Source organism: Camelus bactrianus, chromosome 32 (assembly GCF_048773025.1).
Source record: "Camelus bactrianus isolate YW-2024 breed Bactrian camel chromosome 32, ASM4877302v1, whole genome shotgun sequence".
NCBI lineage: Eukaryota > Metazoa > Chordata > Mammalia > Artiodactyla > Camelidae > Camelus > Camelus bactrianus.
The window spans coordinates 11,318,091-11,337,808 of NC_133570.1; the positions used below are offsets into that span (position 1 = coordinate 11,318,091).

The 19,718-nt window shown below is 49.8% G+C and overlaps 1 protein-coding gene across 1 annotated transcript in view; it reads left to right on the forward strand.

Moving 5' to 3' along the window:
- KSR2 (kinase suppressor of ras 2) overlaps window positions 1–19,718 on the forward strand; it is a 356,911-nt gene that overhangs the window by 315,606 nt on the left and 21,587 nt on the right. The window contains exon 14 of the mRNA XM_074356111.1: window positions 973–1,340. Coding sequence (XP_074212212.1) covers window positions 973–1,340 — 368 coding nt within the window. The remainder of the gene's footprint in view (window positions 1–972; window positions 1,341–19,718) is intronic.

Sequence of the window (19,718 nt, forward strand, 5' to 3'; positions counted from 1 at the left end):
CAAGTCATGTGGCATGTGGGACAAAAATGCAGACTCCTGGCCCTGGCCCTGGCCCTGGCCCTGGCTGGCTGATATTCTGATTCAGAAAATCTGGGTGGGGCCTAGGAATCTGCATTTTCTCAGCTATCACAGTGGTCAACTGATCTGCACCTCATTGAAAACCTCCCACGGCCCCCAGGGGCCGATGTCATTAGCTCCCCTTTACAATGAGGAAAGGAAGGCTCAGAGAAGTGAAGTGACTTGCCCAAGGTCACACAGCGGCCAGATTCCAGCTTATCTGTTCTGACTGTGAAGCCCACTCTGTCCACCTCTCACTCGTGTATCTCCTGCCCTCCCAGCTGCACAGGAATCCCAGGCCTCTGGCCTGCACGAAGTAGCTCTGCCATCTCCCAGTTTCTGTCTCATCAATTCCAAATTCCCCAGGAAAACAAAGGCCTTCCAGGCTGAGGGTTGTCTCATGCTATATGCAGGTGTACGACGTACCCGCGTTGCAGCCTGCCGTCTTTCTTCCTCCCGCGTACGTAATCAGGCAGGTCAAAATGTCGTGGTAGAATGGGGGGCCTCGGCTGTCAGGAGTCAGAGACCTGAATCTCAGTCCTAGCTCAGCCTGCCTGCCTGACCCAGAGCTCGGCCTTTCCCAGGCTGACCAAGCATCCCCATTTGCCGTGGGAGTTTCAGTGCCCGGGCCTGCAAAGTCCCAGGAAACGGAAACAGGTGGTCCCCGAAGCATTTCACCTCGCTGAGCCTGTTTCCGCCCTAGCACAGGAGAGGTGGGTTATCACCATCTCCGTTTCAGCGCCTTCGTGGTGGCACAAGACAAGAGCTGCCTGGGCAAACAGAGACACGTGTGCGCCAGGCGAGAACGCACACAGAGCGGTGCCCGGACCTACGCACGCACAGGGGGCCCCAGTGGGGCCTGGTGGGAAGCTGGGGCGGTGGCCGGAACTGACCACTCTCCCCCTCCGGCCACAGAATGAAGAGGGCCACGATGAGGCCGAGGAGTCGGAGGATGACTTTGAGGAGATGAACCTGTCCCTCCTCTCGGCCCGGAGCTTCCCGCGCAAGGCCAGCCAGACCAGCATCTTCCTTCAGGAGTGGGACATCCCCTTCGAGCAGCTGGAGATCGGCGAGCTCATTGGGAAGGGCCGCTTCGGGCAGGTGTACCACGGCCGCTGGCACGGCGAGGTGGCCATCCGGCTGATCGACATCGAGCGGGACAACGAGGACCAGCTCAAGGCCTTCAAGCGGGAGGTGATGGCCTACCGGCAGACGCGCCACGAGAACGTGGTGCTCTTCATGGGCGCCTGCATGAGCCCGCCCCACCTGGCCATCATCACCAGGTCAGTGCCGCCTGCGCTCCCCGCCCGCGGACTCGTTCCCAGAGCTCCGCTTCACCCGTGCCCCATATTTGCGGAGCAGTGTCTCCAAGACTCACTTTCCCCAAATGTGAATTGAATGGATTAGACTAAATCAGGGGGTCAGGAAACTTTCTGTAAAGGGCCCAGTGGTATTTTCAGCTTGGCAGGTTGTACAATTTCTGTAGCAGCTGCTCAGGTCTGCCTGAAAGCAGCCTCAAACAGGTTGTACGTGTGTGGCTGTTTGCCACTAAAACTTTATTAACTCAGTGAGGCAGTAGGCTGGGTTTGGCCTCCAGACTCTACTTTGTTGACCCCTGGTCTAACATTCTATTAAGTTATTCTGGCTTTCGTGAAAACAGAAGGGCATGTTTGCAGAGCTCTACCATTGTTGTTTTAAATCTCCAGGATCCATGGTCTATAGCCCCACAAAAGGGGTGGTTAATAGAGAACTGATATTAAGAAAATGTCAGATGGTAGGAACTTTCTTGGATTGGCTCTCTCTGACCTCGCCCAGTGATCTGGACATTGAAGAAGAAAAAAAAAAACAGCTTTGGTTTCAGCTGAACAGTTCTGGAACAATCCTTTGGTGTGTTTTTAAACTCTGGCCTCTGCTCCCCTGTTGTGCTGGGACTGGCCACATCAGCAGCATTCTTGTGTGGCCTGTGATGCCAAGGATCAGTTAAGAGCCTTCTTATTCCTATTCTCAACTCAAGCAATAAGCTTCCAAATATATAAGCCTCGTATCTTGCCAAGGGCTGTAGTGGGGGCTGAGGGTTTAAGGAAGAGCTGATGTGTCTTTGATCTGTTCCCTCGAGATCCATACAAAGCCTCCTTGAGTCCATTTAGAAGACCTTGGTGATTGGTAGAAGGTGTGTTACTGTCCGTCACCATTGCTTATGCAGTTGGGGGGTTGACTGGAACCCATGTGTCAAATGGTAAGTGCTTGCAAAGGACTGGAGATCTAGGGCTGGCCCTTCAGTCCTCCTTAAATGAGGGTAAAAATGGTGATTCTCAATTCTACACAGGACCAGAAATGGATCTCAAATCATCAACCCAGATCATAATCAAGGACTGAGCTGTTCCGATTTGGTGATTGTATCAGTAAGCTTTTGCTGAGTAACAAACTACCGCCAAAACTTCAGTTTCTCTCTAGTCTGCAAACAGTTCTTCTGGGCTGAGCCAGGCTCAGTAGCTGGGCTCTTGGATGTGTCAGTGGCCCACTGGAAGGGCATACTGAGGGCTGGTCAGTCTTGAATGCCCTCATTTACATGTCTGCTGGTTGGCAGACTGTCAGCGGGGGTGCCTCAGTTCTTCTCCACGTGACCTCTCATCCCTCAGCAGGCTAGCTTGGGATCCTCCCCATGGTGGTCTCGAGGTTCCAAATGCAGCCAGACAGCAAGAGGTCAAGCCCTGATGGACATGTGGCTTTCCCATCTCTGTGTTGCATTGGCTGATGTCCAAAGCAAGTCATGTGGCCAACCTCCATCCAAGGTGTGGAGAACAGACTACCTCTGGATGGGAGGATTCTCAATGCCATGTTGCAAGGACATGGGTGCAGGAAGAGGGACAGTCTGTGGCCGTTTTTGCCACTGTGAGCAAGACCCTCGGCTCCCTTTTCTCCCCCCTTTCTAGTATGTATCATCTATATTAGCAGGCTGTCAACAGCCCTTTACTTGGGGTGCACACATCTGGTTGGAATATGCTTTTTGCCCCACCACTGGCTTTCTCCCTGCTGCCCTCACCAGTCTGTTACCGCAACTTTCTCTCTGGTCAGCTCCTCATCTTCTGGCCTGCTAAGCCCTCTTTTTCAAATCCTCAAGTTAGGCACTTGAAAATCATCATCTCCTGTCCTTTGCCTGGCTCTTCTAAGGACCTCTGCCCCCGGCCTTCTGACTTTTTCAGGGGTATCCGTGGAACCCACTTACCCAAGCCTCCCTCCCCTCTTTCCCAAGGGCTGGCTAATTGGAAATGGATGGATTCTGTTAGCAGCCATCCTTGAAAAAAGAGTGGTCATTATGAAAATGTGTCACTCCTCCTGCAAGCCAGCTGCGTTGGCGGCCCCCTTTTCTGTTATATACAGAATTCTGAGTCCCCCTCCCCAAACACCGTGACTGCCTGCAGATTTCACAAATAGCGCAGCCTTTTCCTGGCACCGTGATAAAGACTGCAGCTTTGGGACGTGTAATTGGTCTCTGAAGTGTTTTGGTATTTTGTGTGAAGAAGCCAGATGAGGCCCCAAAGAGGTGGCATTTATTCCATATTATTGTGTCATTATATATTTATCTTAGGGAGGGGCTCAGTGCCCTCCTCTCTTCCGTTCAGCACCGTCCACTTGTCGGCCACCCAGGTTTCTTATCTGAACATTCAGTTTGAAACCAAATATTTGAGTAATTTGATTAATCACTCGCATTCGTGCAATTGTCTGGCAGAGGTTGATGGTTGGATGATCGCCAACCAACTGGAACAGTTTCTGGACCCTGGATTTATTTTACAGGGAACATAAGACCAGATAATTACCTGGCATATTCTGGTTAAATTCACAATGGCGTGTTCTAGCCAATTACTTAGTAATTATCATCAAAGTTAACAAGTAGTTCTAAGATTAGCTTGCTTGTAATGCGATGTGTATGGCTCTTGGGAAATGAGTAATAACCAACTAGTTACCCAATTGCTAGATCCACAAATGCAATTAGCAGCAGGATTGCTAAATCGTTTCACGATTGGGTCATTATGAGATTATTGCAGAGCTATCGACAGTCCACACAATTGCTCATTTTTAAAACTCCAGATGGAATTTGAAAGCCAATTACAGATAGAGTTGAATGAAAGCATCTCTTGACCTTGCCGCCAAGTTTCTTATCCCTCAGCTTCCCCATCTGTAAAATGAGTAGGTGGAAGCAAGTGTTGGTTGCAGAGTCCTTCTAAGTCTAACAAAATTCTTTGGTTCTCTGAGAATGGGCCATTTGGGAAGCAGCATGGAACAGCTCTGGAGCAGTGCTTCCCAGAATATGGTCCACCAGGACCTCCTGCATCAGAGCCACCAAAGGGAGGAGGGTCGTGAAAATGCAGGTTCCCGGGTGCTACCTGTGTTCATTTCCTAGGGTTGTCGTGACAAATTGCCACAAACTTGGTGACATAAAACGCCACATGTTCATTCTCTTATGGTTCTGGAGGTCAGAAGTCCGGAGTGGGTCTCACCAGGCTAAAATCAAGTGAGGGCTGCTTTCCTTTCTGGAGGCTTTAGAGGAGGATGTGTCCTTGCTTTCCCAGCTTCTTGAGTTGCCTTCCTTGCATTCCTTGGCTCGTGGCGCCTTCCTCCAATCTTCAAAAGCCAGCAGCGTGGCATCTTACTTCCCTCGTCACTGGTCACATCTCTCTCTTATAGACTCTTGTGATGGCATGTGGGACCCACCTCACTAACCCAAGATAATCTCCCATTTCAAAATGTTTAATCCCATCTGCAGAGTCCCTTTTACTGTATAAAACAACAGTCACAGTTTCCAGCAGTTCAGAGCTGGGTATCTTTAGGGGCCATTTTAAGCCTACTGCATCATCTTCGATCTGGCGAGTCCAGTCTGTTTGTAGATGAAGCCTTTTTAACCAAGCTTCCCAGCCCATTTGAATCCAACTAATATGTGGGAACCTTGCCCTGGAGAATGTCACCAGGGCGTACGGTGTCGTGCCCAGCATTGGTGCCAGATGTGTCCAGCCAGTGTGAGGGGAAACGGAAACAGGGAAGTTTTCCAAGGAAAACAGACCAGACAGAATTACACAGTATTGGGACCCCAGTGGGACAGAATGTGTTGTTTATCTGGTGACAGGAGTGTGGGGCAGCCTGCCTGAGCTTGGTGCCATGGAGACAAAGACAAAGCAAAGCCCTGAAATTGATGACTCCCAGAGGTCTTCATTAGGGAAGTGTGAACCCATTTCACCCATCCTGGCCATACTACAGATGTGGAAGCTGAGACCAGGAGAGGAAAGCGGGGCCAGGACGGGAGCACACGTCTCCATCATCAATACACCTCATCCTCTGACAGCTTGAAAACCCTATCCTCCTTCAGTGCTTGTCCATCCGTCCATCCATCCGTCCATTCATCCATACATCCATCCATCCATCCAACAGATGTTTAGTAAACACTTATCAAGCACCAGGCATTTTGCTGGATGTTTGGGGATGACGGTGAGCAAGACAGACAGGGACCCTGTTCACAGAGTGCTGTCATTTTACTGGGGGAGACAGACTAGCAATAAGGCAGAAATTTGAGTAGGTCCCAGTGAACTGACAGGAACAAACTGGAGAGATGTGCTACAGAGGAACCTGGGTGTTGGGGTGATTTCAGGGGCCCAGGCAGCCTCTCTGAAGCAGTCCATTTGGACAGGACCTACCTGAATGCTGGGAGCCAGCTGTGCAGACATGGGGGGCAGGGCACACCCAGCAGCAGGAATGGCAAATGCAAAGGCCGGGGGATAGGAATGAGCAGGGAGTGTTTGAGGACCAGAAAGAAGACTGTGGTAACAGAGCATGGTGGGTGAGGGCAAGAGGGAAGAAGATGAGGATAAAGCTGGCAGGAGCCGGACTGGGGAGGGAAGGGGCTCTTTAAACAGTAAAGAGGAGACTGGGGAGGGGGCGGCTTTTAAAACAATACCGATGCCTACCCTGGTCTCTCAGCCTTGGCACCATGACATTTGGGGCTGGATAATTCATTTACAGGGGCCGTTCTGGGCAGCATCCCTGCCCCCTACCCACTGGATAGCAGAAGTACCAAGTTTGTAGTTGTGATAACCAGTAAGTCCTCAGATATTGCCAATGTCCCGTGGGTGCAAAGCCACCCCAGTTGAGAACCATTGCCCTCCAGTCTCTAATTTAATTCATCTAGGCGGGGCTTATACCTCGGTGCAAAACCTCCCCAAGTGATTCTGTCAGGCAGCCATTGGGGGTGGCGGCTTGGCGCTCTGAAACCCTAGGTTATTATAGGACCTTAAAGCCTGTGAGAGGTAAGGATTTTATGGTCAGCGTAGCAGGCAGGGCAGCGCTTTGAGGGCAAAAATTGGGGAACTTCCAAAATGAAGAGTGGGGTCCAGGGAGAGTATTTGGAGGCAGCAGCAGTTCGAGGAAATGTCTGTTTATCTGTCCTAACGTCCCAGCGTGATCAAAGAGCCGGTGATTTCCGCGGGCACCGGCATCCTCTCCTCCAGCCCATCCCACTGCCCCCGGGGAGGGACCAGGAAACGCTGTGTTGTGAAGACCGCCGCCCTACCGCGCTGGCTGTTTTGACAGCAGAGGAGGGTCTGCACCAGCAGAGAGGAAGCGCAGCTCCACCCTTCTTGCTGCCAAGGGTGAACCTAGGGAGGGGGAAGCTGCCTCATGCTTCCCAGAAACGTTTATCACAACCTTCCGATGCCCTCCTTAGCTCTGGGCGGGCAGCGACTGTGGTTCCGTCACATGCTTCCTTTTCCTGCAGCTGAAGGAGGCTGGTTGAAAGGGATAAATCCCTTAATGTTGATAAATGCAGAGCCCCCAAAATAAACCAAAAAAAAAAAGCAACAAATTCCACCAATCTCAGCAAGTGCTTTGCTTCAGGCCAGGCGCAGTGATGGTCTCCTGTTAATCACTGTGCCCATTTTATAGGTGGGGAAAGTGAGGTTGGAGAGGCCAGGGCAACCCTTGCCCAGGTCACAGAACAAATAACTCGCAGAACCTGGAACCGAGCAAATGTACATCTGAATATCAGTCCAGCATGTTCCTTCTTTGCCACGTACGGCTGCCTCGGCCAGGTCGACGGGGATGGGCTGAGCTCGTGAGCAATGGCCTCTCAGAGAAGGTCTCCACCTTTGATCATATCCGAATCAGCTGGGGCTCCGCTTGGTAACACTACAGGGCCCAGACCCTGTGTCACTCCAAACAGCCAAGGCCTCTGACTTTTTAAAATTAAGTTCCAGAGGATTTGGTGCATCCACAGTTTGAGAACCACTTTCTTGTTAAACTGAGTTTCATTTTTTTGTAGCTTTGATTCTGTTTTTGTATTTCTGAAATACCCTGTAAGTTCCTGGGGGGGGTCACACACACACACACACACACACACACACACACACACACTGCAGAAGACCCATTTCATTAATATTAGCAACTTACAAAGTTTGGATAGCCTAGAAGCCCTTCCCCCCTAAATATCTTTCTAGAATCCCCAAGTTTCTTAGATCCATGCTTCCTAGTGTGGACCCCTGACTAGGATCACCTGGGAGCATGTTAGAAATTCAAATTCTTCTCCCCTCCCCGCCAATCAGAGGCTTGGGGGTGGGCCCATCTCTCTGTCTGAAAAAGCCCCTGCAGGAGATTCTGACGCGCGTTTAAGTTCAGACCCACTGCTTTAAAGAAACCTCTTTCTGCTTCCTGTGCTGAGCACGGGGGCTTTTCTTCTGCCCAAAGCTTCCTGCACTCCTTGGAAACCTCTTTGCCCCCTTGCCCAGCGATTCTGCCCGGCAGCACTGAGAGGTGAGCGGCTGAGTCCAAAATGAGTGAGGGCCTGGAATGTTCCAGTGTGAGAACGAGCAGGGGCCCAAGAGCCATCTCTTAGCTTCAGTGGTAACATGAGTTCACTAATGTGCTTGCCACGGTCATTTGTTGGACCCGGCTAGGTGCTCAGAACACAGTTCCTACAGTTTTATATAAGGACTTTACGTGCCAACAGAAGAGACAGACAATAACAAGTTAAACAGACAATTAAGATAATTAAAGCATTGCGTTAAGTGCTGTGAAGGCCACAAACGGGGGAGTTGGGGGGACAGGTCAGAGCGACAGGAGTGCTACTTCGAGGAGGGGCTCACAAGATGTGTCTTAAGGGATTTGACGTTTGAGCTAAGATCTAATGATGAGGAGACAGCCATACAAAGAGGCAGAGAAAAAGCAGTCTAGACCAGGGCACAACAGGTGCAAAGGCCCTGAGGTTGTTACCAAGCCAAACTTGAGTTCGCTCTCCCAGGCCCAGCAAAGCCAATGTACTGACACCGGGTTGTAGTAAAGGAAAGTGCAGCATTTATTGCAGGATACCAAGCAAGAGCTATGGGCCAGACTCCCTGATGGCTTTTAGGAAAAGGTTTTAAAGACATGGTGAGGGAGGGGGGTTGCGGGGTACATAACAACTCATGGACATTCTTCTGATTGGTTGGTGGTGAGGTAATCCGGAGTCAACCTCATCAACCCTCTGGTTCCAAACCAGTCTGGGGTCTGTGTGCTTGTGCGCGGCCTACAGTTAACTTCTTCCACCTGGTGGGAGTGTCAGTATCTTGAAATAGCTCAAGGATATGGCTCAGAATATTATCTACAGCCCTTGAGGAGGAACTAAAGGTCCTTGACTTTGTTTAATGGCTAAACTGTTATTTGGTCTTGCTTGACTGTTCCCCTTTGTTTCTGCATTTTCTGACTTCTCTGATTAAATTTCTTCTTTGGAACTTGGCCTCCGAGGCCAAAGTTTTTCTATAAACGAGGCAGGCAGGGGAGGTGGGGGGAATCTGTCCCAGGAAGGTCCCGTAGGGCTCTGCTCGGTTACAGTGCCCCCTGTTCTTTGATACTCCTTGAGGGGGGAGCAGGTGCAGGACAAGGAATGGACTTTGGGATGGAGAGGGTCATCATCAACTCAGCAGAGGAGCCCGGTTTTAGGGGGACACACTTTCAAGGCGGGAATGAGGTGGGCGCATATGAGGACCAGAAGGAAGCCGGTGTGAGTGATGGCAGGTGGTGGGGAAGGAGCCGCAGGGTCTCAAAAGTACAGAGTTTCTCCTACTGCAGTGGGGAACCAGTGAGAGACTTTTAAACAGGAGCTGCTCCCACCACTCTGAAAGTTTCCTGGTGGCCTGGAAACTTGCTTCCTCCTTTGACACTCAGCTGTGTCCAGTGTTGAGAGCAGTGGTGGCATCAACCAAGCATAGGAGATCGGACCGCTGAGGGGTCCGCCCAGCTGTCAGCCTGGCATTGCTCCCTGCGTGGAGCTTCAGGAAGGATGCTGAGTGCTTCCTCTGCACTTGGGAACACGGTGAACTTCACCAAGATGCTTTCTCAGGGACGGGAATAGGAGGGAGCGGGACATTAAAGGCATTACATAGACATCTGGTCGTGAGAGAGGGCCTTGTGCGCCCCAGGAAAAAGAAAGAAGGGCAGGATTTCCCTGCTGCTCTTGGGAAGATTTTTAAATTTCTCATTTAGCGTGTGTCATCAGTCCCCTCGCTGGGTGCCTGGAGTCCAGCTGCAATGCTGCAGCCATGTCATCTTGACTGTATTGCCCGCGTGCACACGGCATCCAGCCCTCGTCCATCTCCCAGGGATGAGAGCGTAATGAAATCCCACGGGGCCTCATTTGCATAGCATTTTAAATCTGGTAAATATGGGAGCTGTTTAATAGGTTATTTATTTCCAACCCCACATCAGTTCCTGTTTTTCATGCTTTCAAATGCAATAGCGCTAAGCTGCTGTTTGACAAACGGAGGGCCCTGCCTTCTGCTAAGACAGTAACTCAGTGCCTGGATGAGATCTGGACTTACTTTTTCTGTAACTCTGTACTTCTGGGCTTTCTGATTTTTGTTTTTTCTTCAGGCCAGTTTGATTGTCCTAAATATAACATACAAGAGTTGAGGGGCCTGAGCACATGAAGATTCCACCCCCCCTCGTCATCTAGTGGAATTGGCTTCCTTTTATGTTCAAAAAGCTGAATTGCTTTCCCTTTATAAAGCACAGCTGAAAAGGTTTTTTGTCTGTGGCTGTCTTTAATTGTGCTGGAATGTAAAACGCCCCGGGACTTTTGTGAAGGAAGCGCTATAAATGTACCGCATCATCATTATTATATATTATTATTATTATTAGCATCATCTCATGTACATCACACATGCCTGTTGGTAAGCGATCATATGATCAGCTGAGGGACTGGCATGAGTGAAGAGGATGCCACTGGCCCCCACTTACCTCGAATCTGGCATCACTTAAATAACTTTTGTGTCCTTTTATGCAAGTGATAACTCGTTTGTTGCTGAAAACACAGATCAGCAAAAAGAAGAAAATGAAATTCATCCAGAATGTCTCCAGCCGGAGAGAGTCACGTTAATATTTTGTTGTATATCCTTCCAGGCAGTTTTCTGAGTATACATGCAAACTCACAGTTTGTATTTGTCAGTGTAATGGTAGCTGCTGTAACAAATAAGCCTAAAAAAAAACATTTACTGGCTTAACACAGGAGAAGTCTATTTCTTGCTCATGTAATCGACCAAGATGGGTGTTTCTGGATGGTAGGTGGCTGTTCTCCATGTGTGAAGGGATCCTCACCCAAACCCATCTTTTGGAGCTGTCCCTAGGGCTCGGAGTCATCTGCTTCCAGCTGGGGTAGAGGAAGCACCTGGAGGGTCACAGGGGAGGTTTCCGTGAGCCATGTCTAGAAATGACACATCATTCCTCTCCTGTGCTGTGGACTGACACAGTCCCTTAGCTACACCTGACTGCACGGGAGGCTGAGAAATGGCTAACTGTATCCCCAGAAAGAAAATGACGTGAGTTTTGATGAAGAATGAGCAGCCCCACATTTGTGGGGAGATCTCTGGCTGCTTTTGACGGTAGACTCTGTTCATGGCTGGCTGTTTTCACTGCACAGTATATGCATGAACAACACCTGTTTTGGACTTGAGTCTATTGCAAATATCTTCACTCCTGTTTGCCTCAGTCTCCTCATCTGTAAAGTGAGGGTAACATTGCTCTCTCTTGCAAAGTAGGGATAAGGATTAGAGATCTTGCATGAAAAGGTTCACATCTCCTGTAACTGGAGGTGCTCGATACCTTGTATCCCCTGGTTGCTATAGTAATAATGATGATATTATTATCATCATTTCAGCAATGAAAGTGATACCAGCAATTGGGAGGAGGAGTATATTTTCTCGCAGGTGCCAAAGCCTCAGCACTACGAAGAAAAGGTGTTTTGTGTTTATTACAGTATCAAGCACTATGAGGTGGTGGCTGGGATTTGACTGCTTGGGCTTGTGACCTGGCTCTGCTTCAGGATGGTACGTTGGCCAAGCGGCTTAAACTCTGTAAGTTTCGAGCCACCCAAGAGGAGATGTCGAGTAGGGAGGGGCTGGATATATTGAGTCTCAAGCTCAGATGAAAGGTTGGGGCTGGAGTCACCCACAGAGAAGTGGTGATTGATGCCAGGGGCTTGCATGGAAACTGAGGTCATCCAGGGGAGAGAGGAGGGTCGGCCGAGGGCAGAGCCCGGAGCACCTCCAGCACTGGTCAGGAAGGGTCACCCTGCACAGGGGACCGAGAGGGAGCAGGCAGGGCAGAAGCAATCAGAAGTGAGTGGAGTCATGAAGCCAATTCAAAGCATCTCCCGCGGCCCAGCTTCCCCCCACCCTGGTCCCTCCTATTACATCATTGTGCTTTATTCTCCTAGGGTACTTGTCACCTTAAGATAATATTTTGGTTTGCTAGCTCCTTGCCTCTTTTCCTTACAGCCCATCCCCCGCCTTAGGACATAAGCCCCAGGAACGCAGGACCTCAGCTATATGACTCACCTCTGTATCCCCAGCCCCTAAAATATTAGGTCCTTCTTAAATACTTGTTGCATGAACGAATAACAGGTTCTAAAAATACTTTCACACGCATGATCACAGCCTGCTCCTCTAGGCAAGTGTAGCAGCCAACAGTGAATGGTACTATTTACTTAGAATCACCGAGGAATGAGTGGGACAGAAGTAAAATATAGTACAAACCAGTCGGGGGTGGCTATAGGATGTGGGAGAATTAGCGGTGATGAAAAGAAAGATGCCAATGGGGTAATGTAGGTTATAAAAATACAACAAGGAGGCTAAAGGGTTTGGGGGTGTTTGCCTCATACATGCGGCATGTGTAAGGTCCTGGCCCTGATGCTGGGAATGCAGGAAGGAGGGCATGGCCTCTGCCCCTCAAACAATGTCATAATCCCTGCCATAGAATCATGGGGGGCAGGCTGTGGGGACCCAGAGCCATCCCTTAGCCAACCAATTGGCTAGATGGACAAGAAGGTATTGATATTGTCAATAGAGGGACTGGCACGTGCAAAGGGCAGGAGGCAGCAAGACCAGGGTGGGGGTGGGGTACAAGAGTCACGAGCTGGAATACAGGATCCATATGCATGCAGAATAACAAGCGATGCTAAGCTGGAGACCATCTTAAATGACCTTGAGAGCAACACTAAGGGGTTTGACCTTTTCTCCTAAAGGCTGGGGAAGCCACCCAGAGTCGTAACCAAAGAAGTGACATTGTCCAGTTGGCCTTTAGAAAGAGTGCTTTAGGGCAATCTCTTTTCCGAGGAGAGCGTGCCACAGGATTGCTGATACATTCCCCGCTTTAAGAATGGTGTGGGCAGTTAGTGTTGGTCCTACTCTGAAGTCAGTGGGCACCTCTGCAGGTTTTAATGCCCTGGGTCCTAAAAGATATTTGGCTGGACTCCCTAAGGGACCAACTGGGAGCTGGCAGTCCTTTGGAAGCGAAGGCATCTTCAACAGCTTTTTCTATTTACCCAAGTTAAAAATAGCCAGCCGCACTCCCATGTTTTGAAGGCGAATGTGGCAACAGCAACATTAGCTCCTTAGCATGTGTTCCCGGAACCAGAGGGACTGTTTCTTCTGCGTTGCCGGCCAGCGGTGGTTAAACAGACATTCAGGAGCTCGGGGTAGCTTCGTGGAAGGGGGTGAAATGTACTTAAAACGCTGGTTTTCACACAGTCTGATCGACCTGCCTGCATGTTCTGGTTTTTCTGTCTTCGAATCATCTGAACAACCCTCCAAAGTCAGCACCATTCAAAACTCTCCTGTTTACAGCTGAAGCAATGTGCCCAAGGTTATAAAGGCTAGGAAGAGGCAGGACTTGAACCCAAGGCTGTCTGATTCAGACCTAGATTTGTCTTAAACCATCTTCTTGTCCTCTTTCCCCTCCCAGATATGCCTACGTCCATCCCCCTTCTTGATGCCCTGTGGACCTCTTTGAACCCTCCCCTGCAGGGTCCTCTCCCCTGCAGAGGGGAGACGTTGACCTGCCTCCTGGTCAGATTCATTGTCCAAGCCACCAGACTTGCCCAGCTTGTGACTTGTTGAGTTGGCCCTGGTATGTGTCCCTTGCCCTCCCTCTCCAAGTGGCAGACTCCAGGGTGGCACCAGTGGGTGGGGGTGGGGAGTAGGAAGTGTCAGGTCAGTGGATTTTTGCTGCTCTGGGAACCTGCCAGCCTTGGGCTTGGGTTTGATGCCTTCCAACCCAACTGCAGTTGCTTGGGCACTGCTCAACGTCTGCTTTGTCCCTGCCTCATCATGTTTAAGATAATTAAGCCCATAAATCAAATAATAAATAGATATTGACTCTTTGTCATGGAGTATATCAGAATGGATTGACCGCTGGGAATACTGCTGTCCCCAATCAATGGGGAGCCGGGGGGATAAATAAATCTTGATAATGACTGGCAAGAGGGAAATCAATAGGTATATTAATATATGCATTGGGAGCATACATCTTCAAATGTGAAATAAGAGTTCGTTCTGGCAGAAGGGGAGAGCAAGAGAGGCAGGGAGGACAGGCAGAGACTGACCATCGGCAGCCCTGTCCCCAAGCAGGGTCCCGCGCACACCATAGGTGCCTGTGGATTTGGGGTGAACTTCAGAAATCCAAGGAGGGGGTTGCTTTAAAGAGAAACTGTACTTCGTGTGGACTTTTTCCATTCTCCTGTACGTCTGAGTGCCCAGAAGTCCCCTCTGCCCCAGGGCTGCATTGTTCTGTTCCCGTCTGGCCTTCAGGTGTCACTGGCAGGAAAGAGGAGGGAAGACCTGGTAGGGTGGGGAGGGCAGGAGAGGGGACACCCACTGAGAAAGAGATTGCAGGGCCACCTCAGTCCCTGCTTCTTGGGGCTCCAGCCCCTGGGTCTCGGGGGCAGTGACCATCCTCGGGCTGTGGCTGACTGACGAGCCGCAGGGTCGCCTCTCCTGAGCCCTCTTGTCATCTTCTGTCTTTGATGGAAACGGAGCCTTGTGGCTGAGAAGTTGCTCTTGCCTGTAATCAAAAGGTTTGTCTCTGATTCCTCTTCAAAAGAGGATTCCGTTTCTTCTAGGTGTTCAAAAGATCCCGAGGGGGTGCCTAGCAGAGAACAGATCGAGTATCTTCAAATGCAGGGAAGGGGTCACAGACGTCTTCAGCGATTCCCCAGCTGAGGCCGGTCCCTCCAAGGCGGTTATTAGGACAGCCCGTCGGGACTTGGAGGCGCAGATCAAGGATTCTCAGCGGACTTTTGGAAGTGGTTGTAGACCGTTGAGGACTGTCATAGCATCTCGGTCCCTGGAATCGGATCTCTTTCTGAGCCACGAGAGCTGCCTTTGACAGTTTCTCAACACTGGATATGCCGCACTGCAGCATCTTGTCAACGAGCCCCTGTGCCTCAGGCTCAGCTGGCCTTGTAGCCCTTCCGTCCGCAGGAACTCTGCACCCTCTGGCCTCCCTGCTCTCTGTCTTCCTTTCCTGCCTTCACATCCCTGGGGTTGATCTTCCCTCGCAGATGCAGCGCTTGGAGACGACAAACCGGGGCTGTTGACATGGCATGCAGAGCAATGGGCTTTCCATCAGGGGCTGAATATGACCAGGGAAGAGCCTGGAAGGAGGAAGGGGCCAAGAATTGAAGAAGTTCTTCTGCTGTGACCTTAGACAGGCTTTTAACTTTTCTAGCAATCAGTTTCCTTGTTGGTGAAATGTTTGTAACGTTACCTACTTCATCCTTCGTTGGATCATTTATTTCCTTGTCTGGGCCTGGTTGGCCTCAGCTGAACCCTTAAAAGTGGATGACCACTCATCCATCCATCTATCCAACTTCTCATCAATTTGTCCATCCGTCTTGTACCCCCTCCCCCTTCATAGACTTGTCCACCCATCCTTCCACCCATCCCACGTCCACCCACCAACCTGCCTTTCCCATACATTCATCCATCCAACATCTGCCTTCTCAACTACCCACCCATCCATCCACCCTCCCCTCATCCATTCATGCACCCATTCACCCACTCATCCAAGGATCTAGCCATCAGGCCGTTCAGCAAATAGGTGTTGAGAGCCAGTTCTCCATGAGGCACTGCGGTTTGCTTAGGAATGAGTATTTGGGGCTTCAATGATGTGATGGAATCAGTGTGTCATACTTAAAGCCAGTTCTTGAAGCAGTGCAAGGTGGCAGGGTAGAGTGCGGAGGCTGTGGTCAGCATCATGCTGGTAGCACTGGGCATACAAGTCTGCAGAAGCATCCATGGGTGGGGATTTCAGCAGACTGCACATCTGTGGAAATGAACAGTGGGCCATATTCCCAGGTATGAAAAGAAAACAAAGCACCCAAAATGAAAAGCCAGGCAGCAAGACTAAAAGACTCAGAGTCATCTTTGCCTCTATGCTTCCTTCCCTTTGGTTCTGATTTTTGTGGAACTCTGTGCTGATGGGCATGGAAGCTGAGACCTTGCTGGGAAATGGAGGAGGAGAGGGTGGTCAGAGGGCAGACTTGGGCCGTGGGGGATGGGGAAGAAAGGCATCCGTTTTGTAGGCTCCGAGGTAGCTTAGCATGTTTTCCAAAGGTTGGTGGTGGAGAAGGGGCCCGCAGACCAAAAGCCGTGGGGCTGTTCGCTGCCTGTGTTACACCCCATTAACTCCCAACTCAGAATCATTTATCAGTGGCAGGCTAGAGTTTACTTATTCATTATTTATAGAGAAAGTGTTTGCTAAGCAAATCAGCAGTTCAAACAAGAGCACAGGGGGGGTAGATTTAACCCACTCAAGAAACCCGACCAGAGTAAGGGCCTCGGCACATGCAGTGTCTGAAGGCAGAAGGAGCTGCTGGCAACCGACGAACCACTGGCTTTAATGGCTCCTGCCTTGCAGCTCCAGAAATCTCCACTTAATCTCAAAATAATCTCTCTCTTGAAGCTTTGTGCATAGAAACTAGAGTGCCTACGGGAGTTAAGGAGGCCTGGGAGGGCAAGATTACCTGGGTTAACACTTGGTGCCCTGGAGTCAAGAGCTTAAGAGCAAAAAAGAACCCCAAATGAACTTGGGTGATGATTTTCGCCCATCTCCGAGAAGCTGGCACAAACTTACATTTTGTTCCTCCACCTTCTAAATTGGGTTTTGCGGCATGACAGGACTTTGAATTGAAACAGATTACCAAGGTGAGGCTTGGTGACTAATGGAAATAGTCGTAATAGGATTACCTGGAGTGTTCGTCTTTCCCCATGAAGATGCAGCATCGTCACGTGACAACCTTCCGGGGCACGGAACTTGTGTTTTTAATCTCTCTGGACATTTGTTTTCTGTTTTTTTTGAATGATTGAGAGGGGAGGTCACATCCCTGGGGATGACTTACTTTCTATCTGTAGGAAGCAGGAGGAAGCTATTAACAAAAACATGAAATTGAATCTCACCAAGCATAGATTCCCATTTGCCGCCGCTTCTTTAAAACCACGGTGCTGCCCGGTTACGAATAAATGGAGGTGTCTTATGGGCCACGCAGAAAAGAGCCATGCTTCTTCGGTGCCGAGGAAGACCAGAGACCGGTCTCCCTGGTGATGGTTGCTGTAGTAGCCTGGTCCTAGCCAGAGTATCTTATTTTTATTTTGCTATTGTGTCTCTCTCCATTTTCTCATGCCTTCACTCACATCGCTAAGTGATGCAGTGGTACTTGGAGCTAGTGGCACCTGTCCTACCTTCTGGGAAAACCCCGTACCCCCAAACCTGTCCCTCCTGCCAATTACGTATTAACCAGGTACTGTAGTCAGGATGGGACATGCTTCTGCCATAGCAACAAACAGCCCTAAAATCTCTTCGGCTTACTCAGAGTTTCTCACTCACTTGAGTTTGCTACAGGTGGGGCAGTTAGTTACTCGGGGACCCAGGATACTCCAGTCTTGTGGCTCTACCCTGTCATCACCATGGCAGAGAAGAAAAGAGGCTGTGGGTTCAGCAGTGGGCTTCTCAGTACCCACACCAGGAAGTGCCAGGGCTCTCTTGCCGTTGGCCAGACCCAGTCACACAGTGCCGCATGGCTGCAAAGAGACTGGGATGCGTGGTCTCCGTGGGCCCGGGAGGGAGCAATAGGAAACAGAACGTGGTGAACACGTGGTGTCTCTTCCACGCAAGAGTGTTCTACCTCAGTCCCCGCAGAGCTGTGGGGTGGATTCTGGCTTGTCCGCCTGCATTCGTTTTCAGCAACTTGCCCAGAGGCTCATCATGTAAGAGTACAGGGACTGGATCGAAACCCAGTGCTGTCCAGCTCCAAACTCTGAGCTCTTAACTGCTGGGAGCTACTGCCTCCCCAGTGAGTTCTCTCCTCACCACTCTCTTTTCCTACTTCTGAAAAGGAGCGATTCCCCCACCTCCCCCCCGCACACTGCCCTATCTCCAGATTCTTGTACATTTTGCTTGGGGTAATGAAATCGTAGTTCAAGTTCATTTGCCTCCCAGTGTTCACCCCAGGAACTCTGCCCATCCAGCCTGCCTTAAACCCCCCCAGGGTTCTAACTTTATCTCAAAGCTTCAAGTGCAAAGGATGCAGTGTTCCTTGCTGTCAGCCCAGCAGAGGCATGGGTTATAGAAACTGGGAAATTCCTTACCTAGTGGACCAGGCTGAGAAATCAGGATTTTTATCCCCATGTTTCCCAGACCAAGGCTCCTCTGTAAATGCAATGGGAAGAAATGAGTGGGGGTTTTTGTGAACTTTCAGTTTTTAGCTTTTTTAAACAACTGTTTTGAGATATATGCATATATGCATCTATGTATTATATATATGTATATATATAATATCACAAAATTGACTCAAAGTATCCATACAGTTCAGTGGTTTTTAGTATATTTACAAAACTGTGCAGCTATCACCAAATCTAATTTTTTATTGAAATAGAGCTGATTTGCCTTATTATATTAGTTTCAGGTGTACAACATGGTGATTCAATACTTTTATAGATTATAGTCCATTGAAAGTTACTACATCATTTTAGAACATCTTATCCCCGCAAAAGGAAACTCTGTACCCATTAACAGTCACTACCTACCGCACTCCCTGTCCATCCTCACCCGCTGGCGATCTCCCATTGTTAGACAAAGAATCAGTGTTTCCATTGGAACATTTCAAAGGCCAGGGAAAATGAAGACATGGGTGCTTTTTGAGGGGTGAGAGAGGCTGTGGCCAGTTCTGTAGTTGGCATGACTCTCCCTGACTCCAGCCACACAAAACATACCCATAGGTAGACAGAGATGCGCCCATAAATGCAGTGATGCCCGCACACACATACGCATGTGTGCACATACATAGGTATGCACACACGTACTAGTACACGCACACAAATTCACTCACGTGTATATACACGTGTTCATGTGCACATAATCACATGCATACAGAGAGCGACACTTGAATTCTTAGAAACAAGAATGCATGTGTACATGCACAGACGTGTATGTGCACAGGCGTGTGTATGCACAGGCGTGTAAATGCACAGGCATGTCCTTAGCTACAGTGACCCTTTGTGTGGTGGCAGAAGATCAGATAATGTCCCCCTGGTGGCCCTGTCCAAGCCAGTGGTCTGTAAGGAAGGCATTCTAAAGCAATTTGGGATTTGCCTCACTTGGATGAACATTTGTCCAGCTAATTTCGTGCCCAGGGGCCGCCTGTGAAGACTCTGGTAGGGTGTGGTTATGGGGACTCAAGCAGGGGGTGGCAGAGAGAAAGAGGCAGGGGACTTAGAAACACGTAAATTGTATGACATGGACTTGGCACTTGCTTCTGTGTTGGAGTCACGGCGGGGAGGACTTGGGCGGGTCCTTGACTGGAGCCTCCGTTCTGTCTGGGGTAACAGCGGGCAGCCATCCCATCTCTGTTTAACTTAGGCTCGTAGATAAGTTCCTGGCCTGCATTTTCACTGGCCCCAGTTCTTTCCTGCTCCTTCATCAGCCCAGCTGAATCCCAAGCAGAGAGCCATGTCCCGTACCTGTGACACTCACAGACACCCACTCCTGTGTGTCTGCCTGGCCTAGCAGACTCGAGAGCCCTGCACCTAGCTGAGAGTGTTGGCTCAAGGCATGGATGGATGAATGGTTGAATGAATGAATGAATGAATAAAAAAGGGGGTGAATGAATGGAAAATCCACTTGGCCTTGACCACATCTGGTTCTCAGTGCAGAGGAGAATGGTTCAGATTGGTCAGATGCCTGGTTCTCACAGCCCAATTTCTATTGACCCATCCTAGTTTCTTAGAACAAAAGCCAACGTTTTCCAAGCCGACAGGAAATGTTTTCGGCTGTATCATTGGATTTCTATCCCAAACACTCACCTCTTCCCTTTG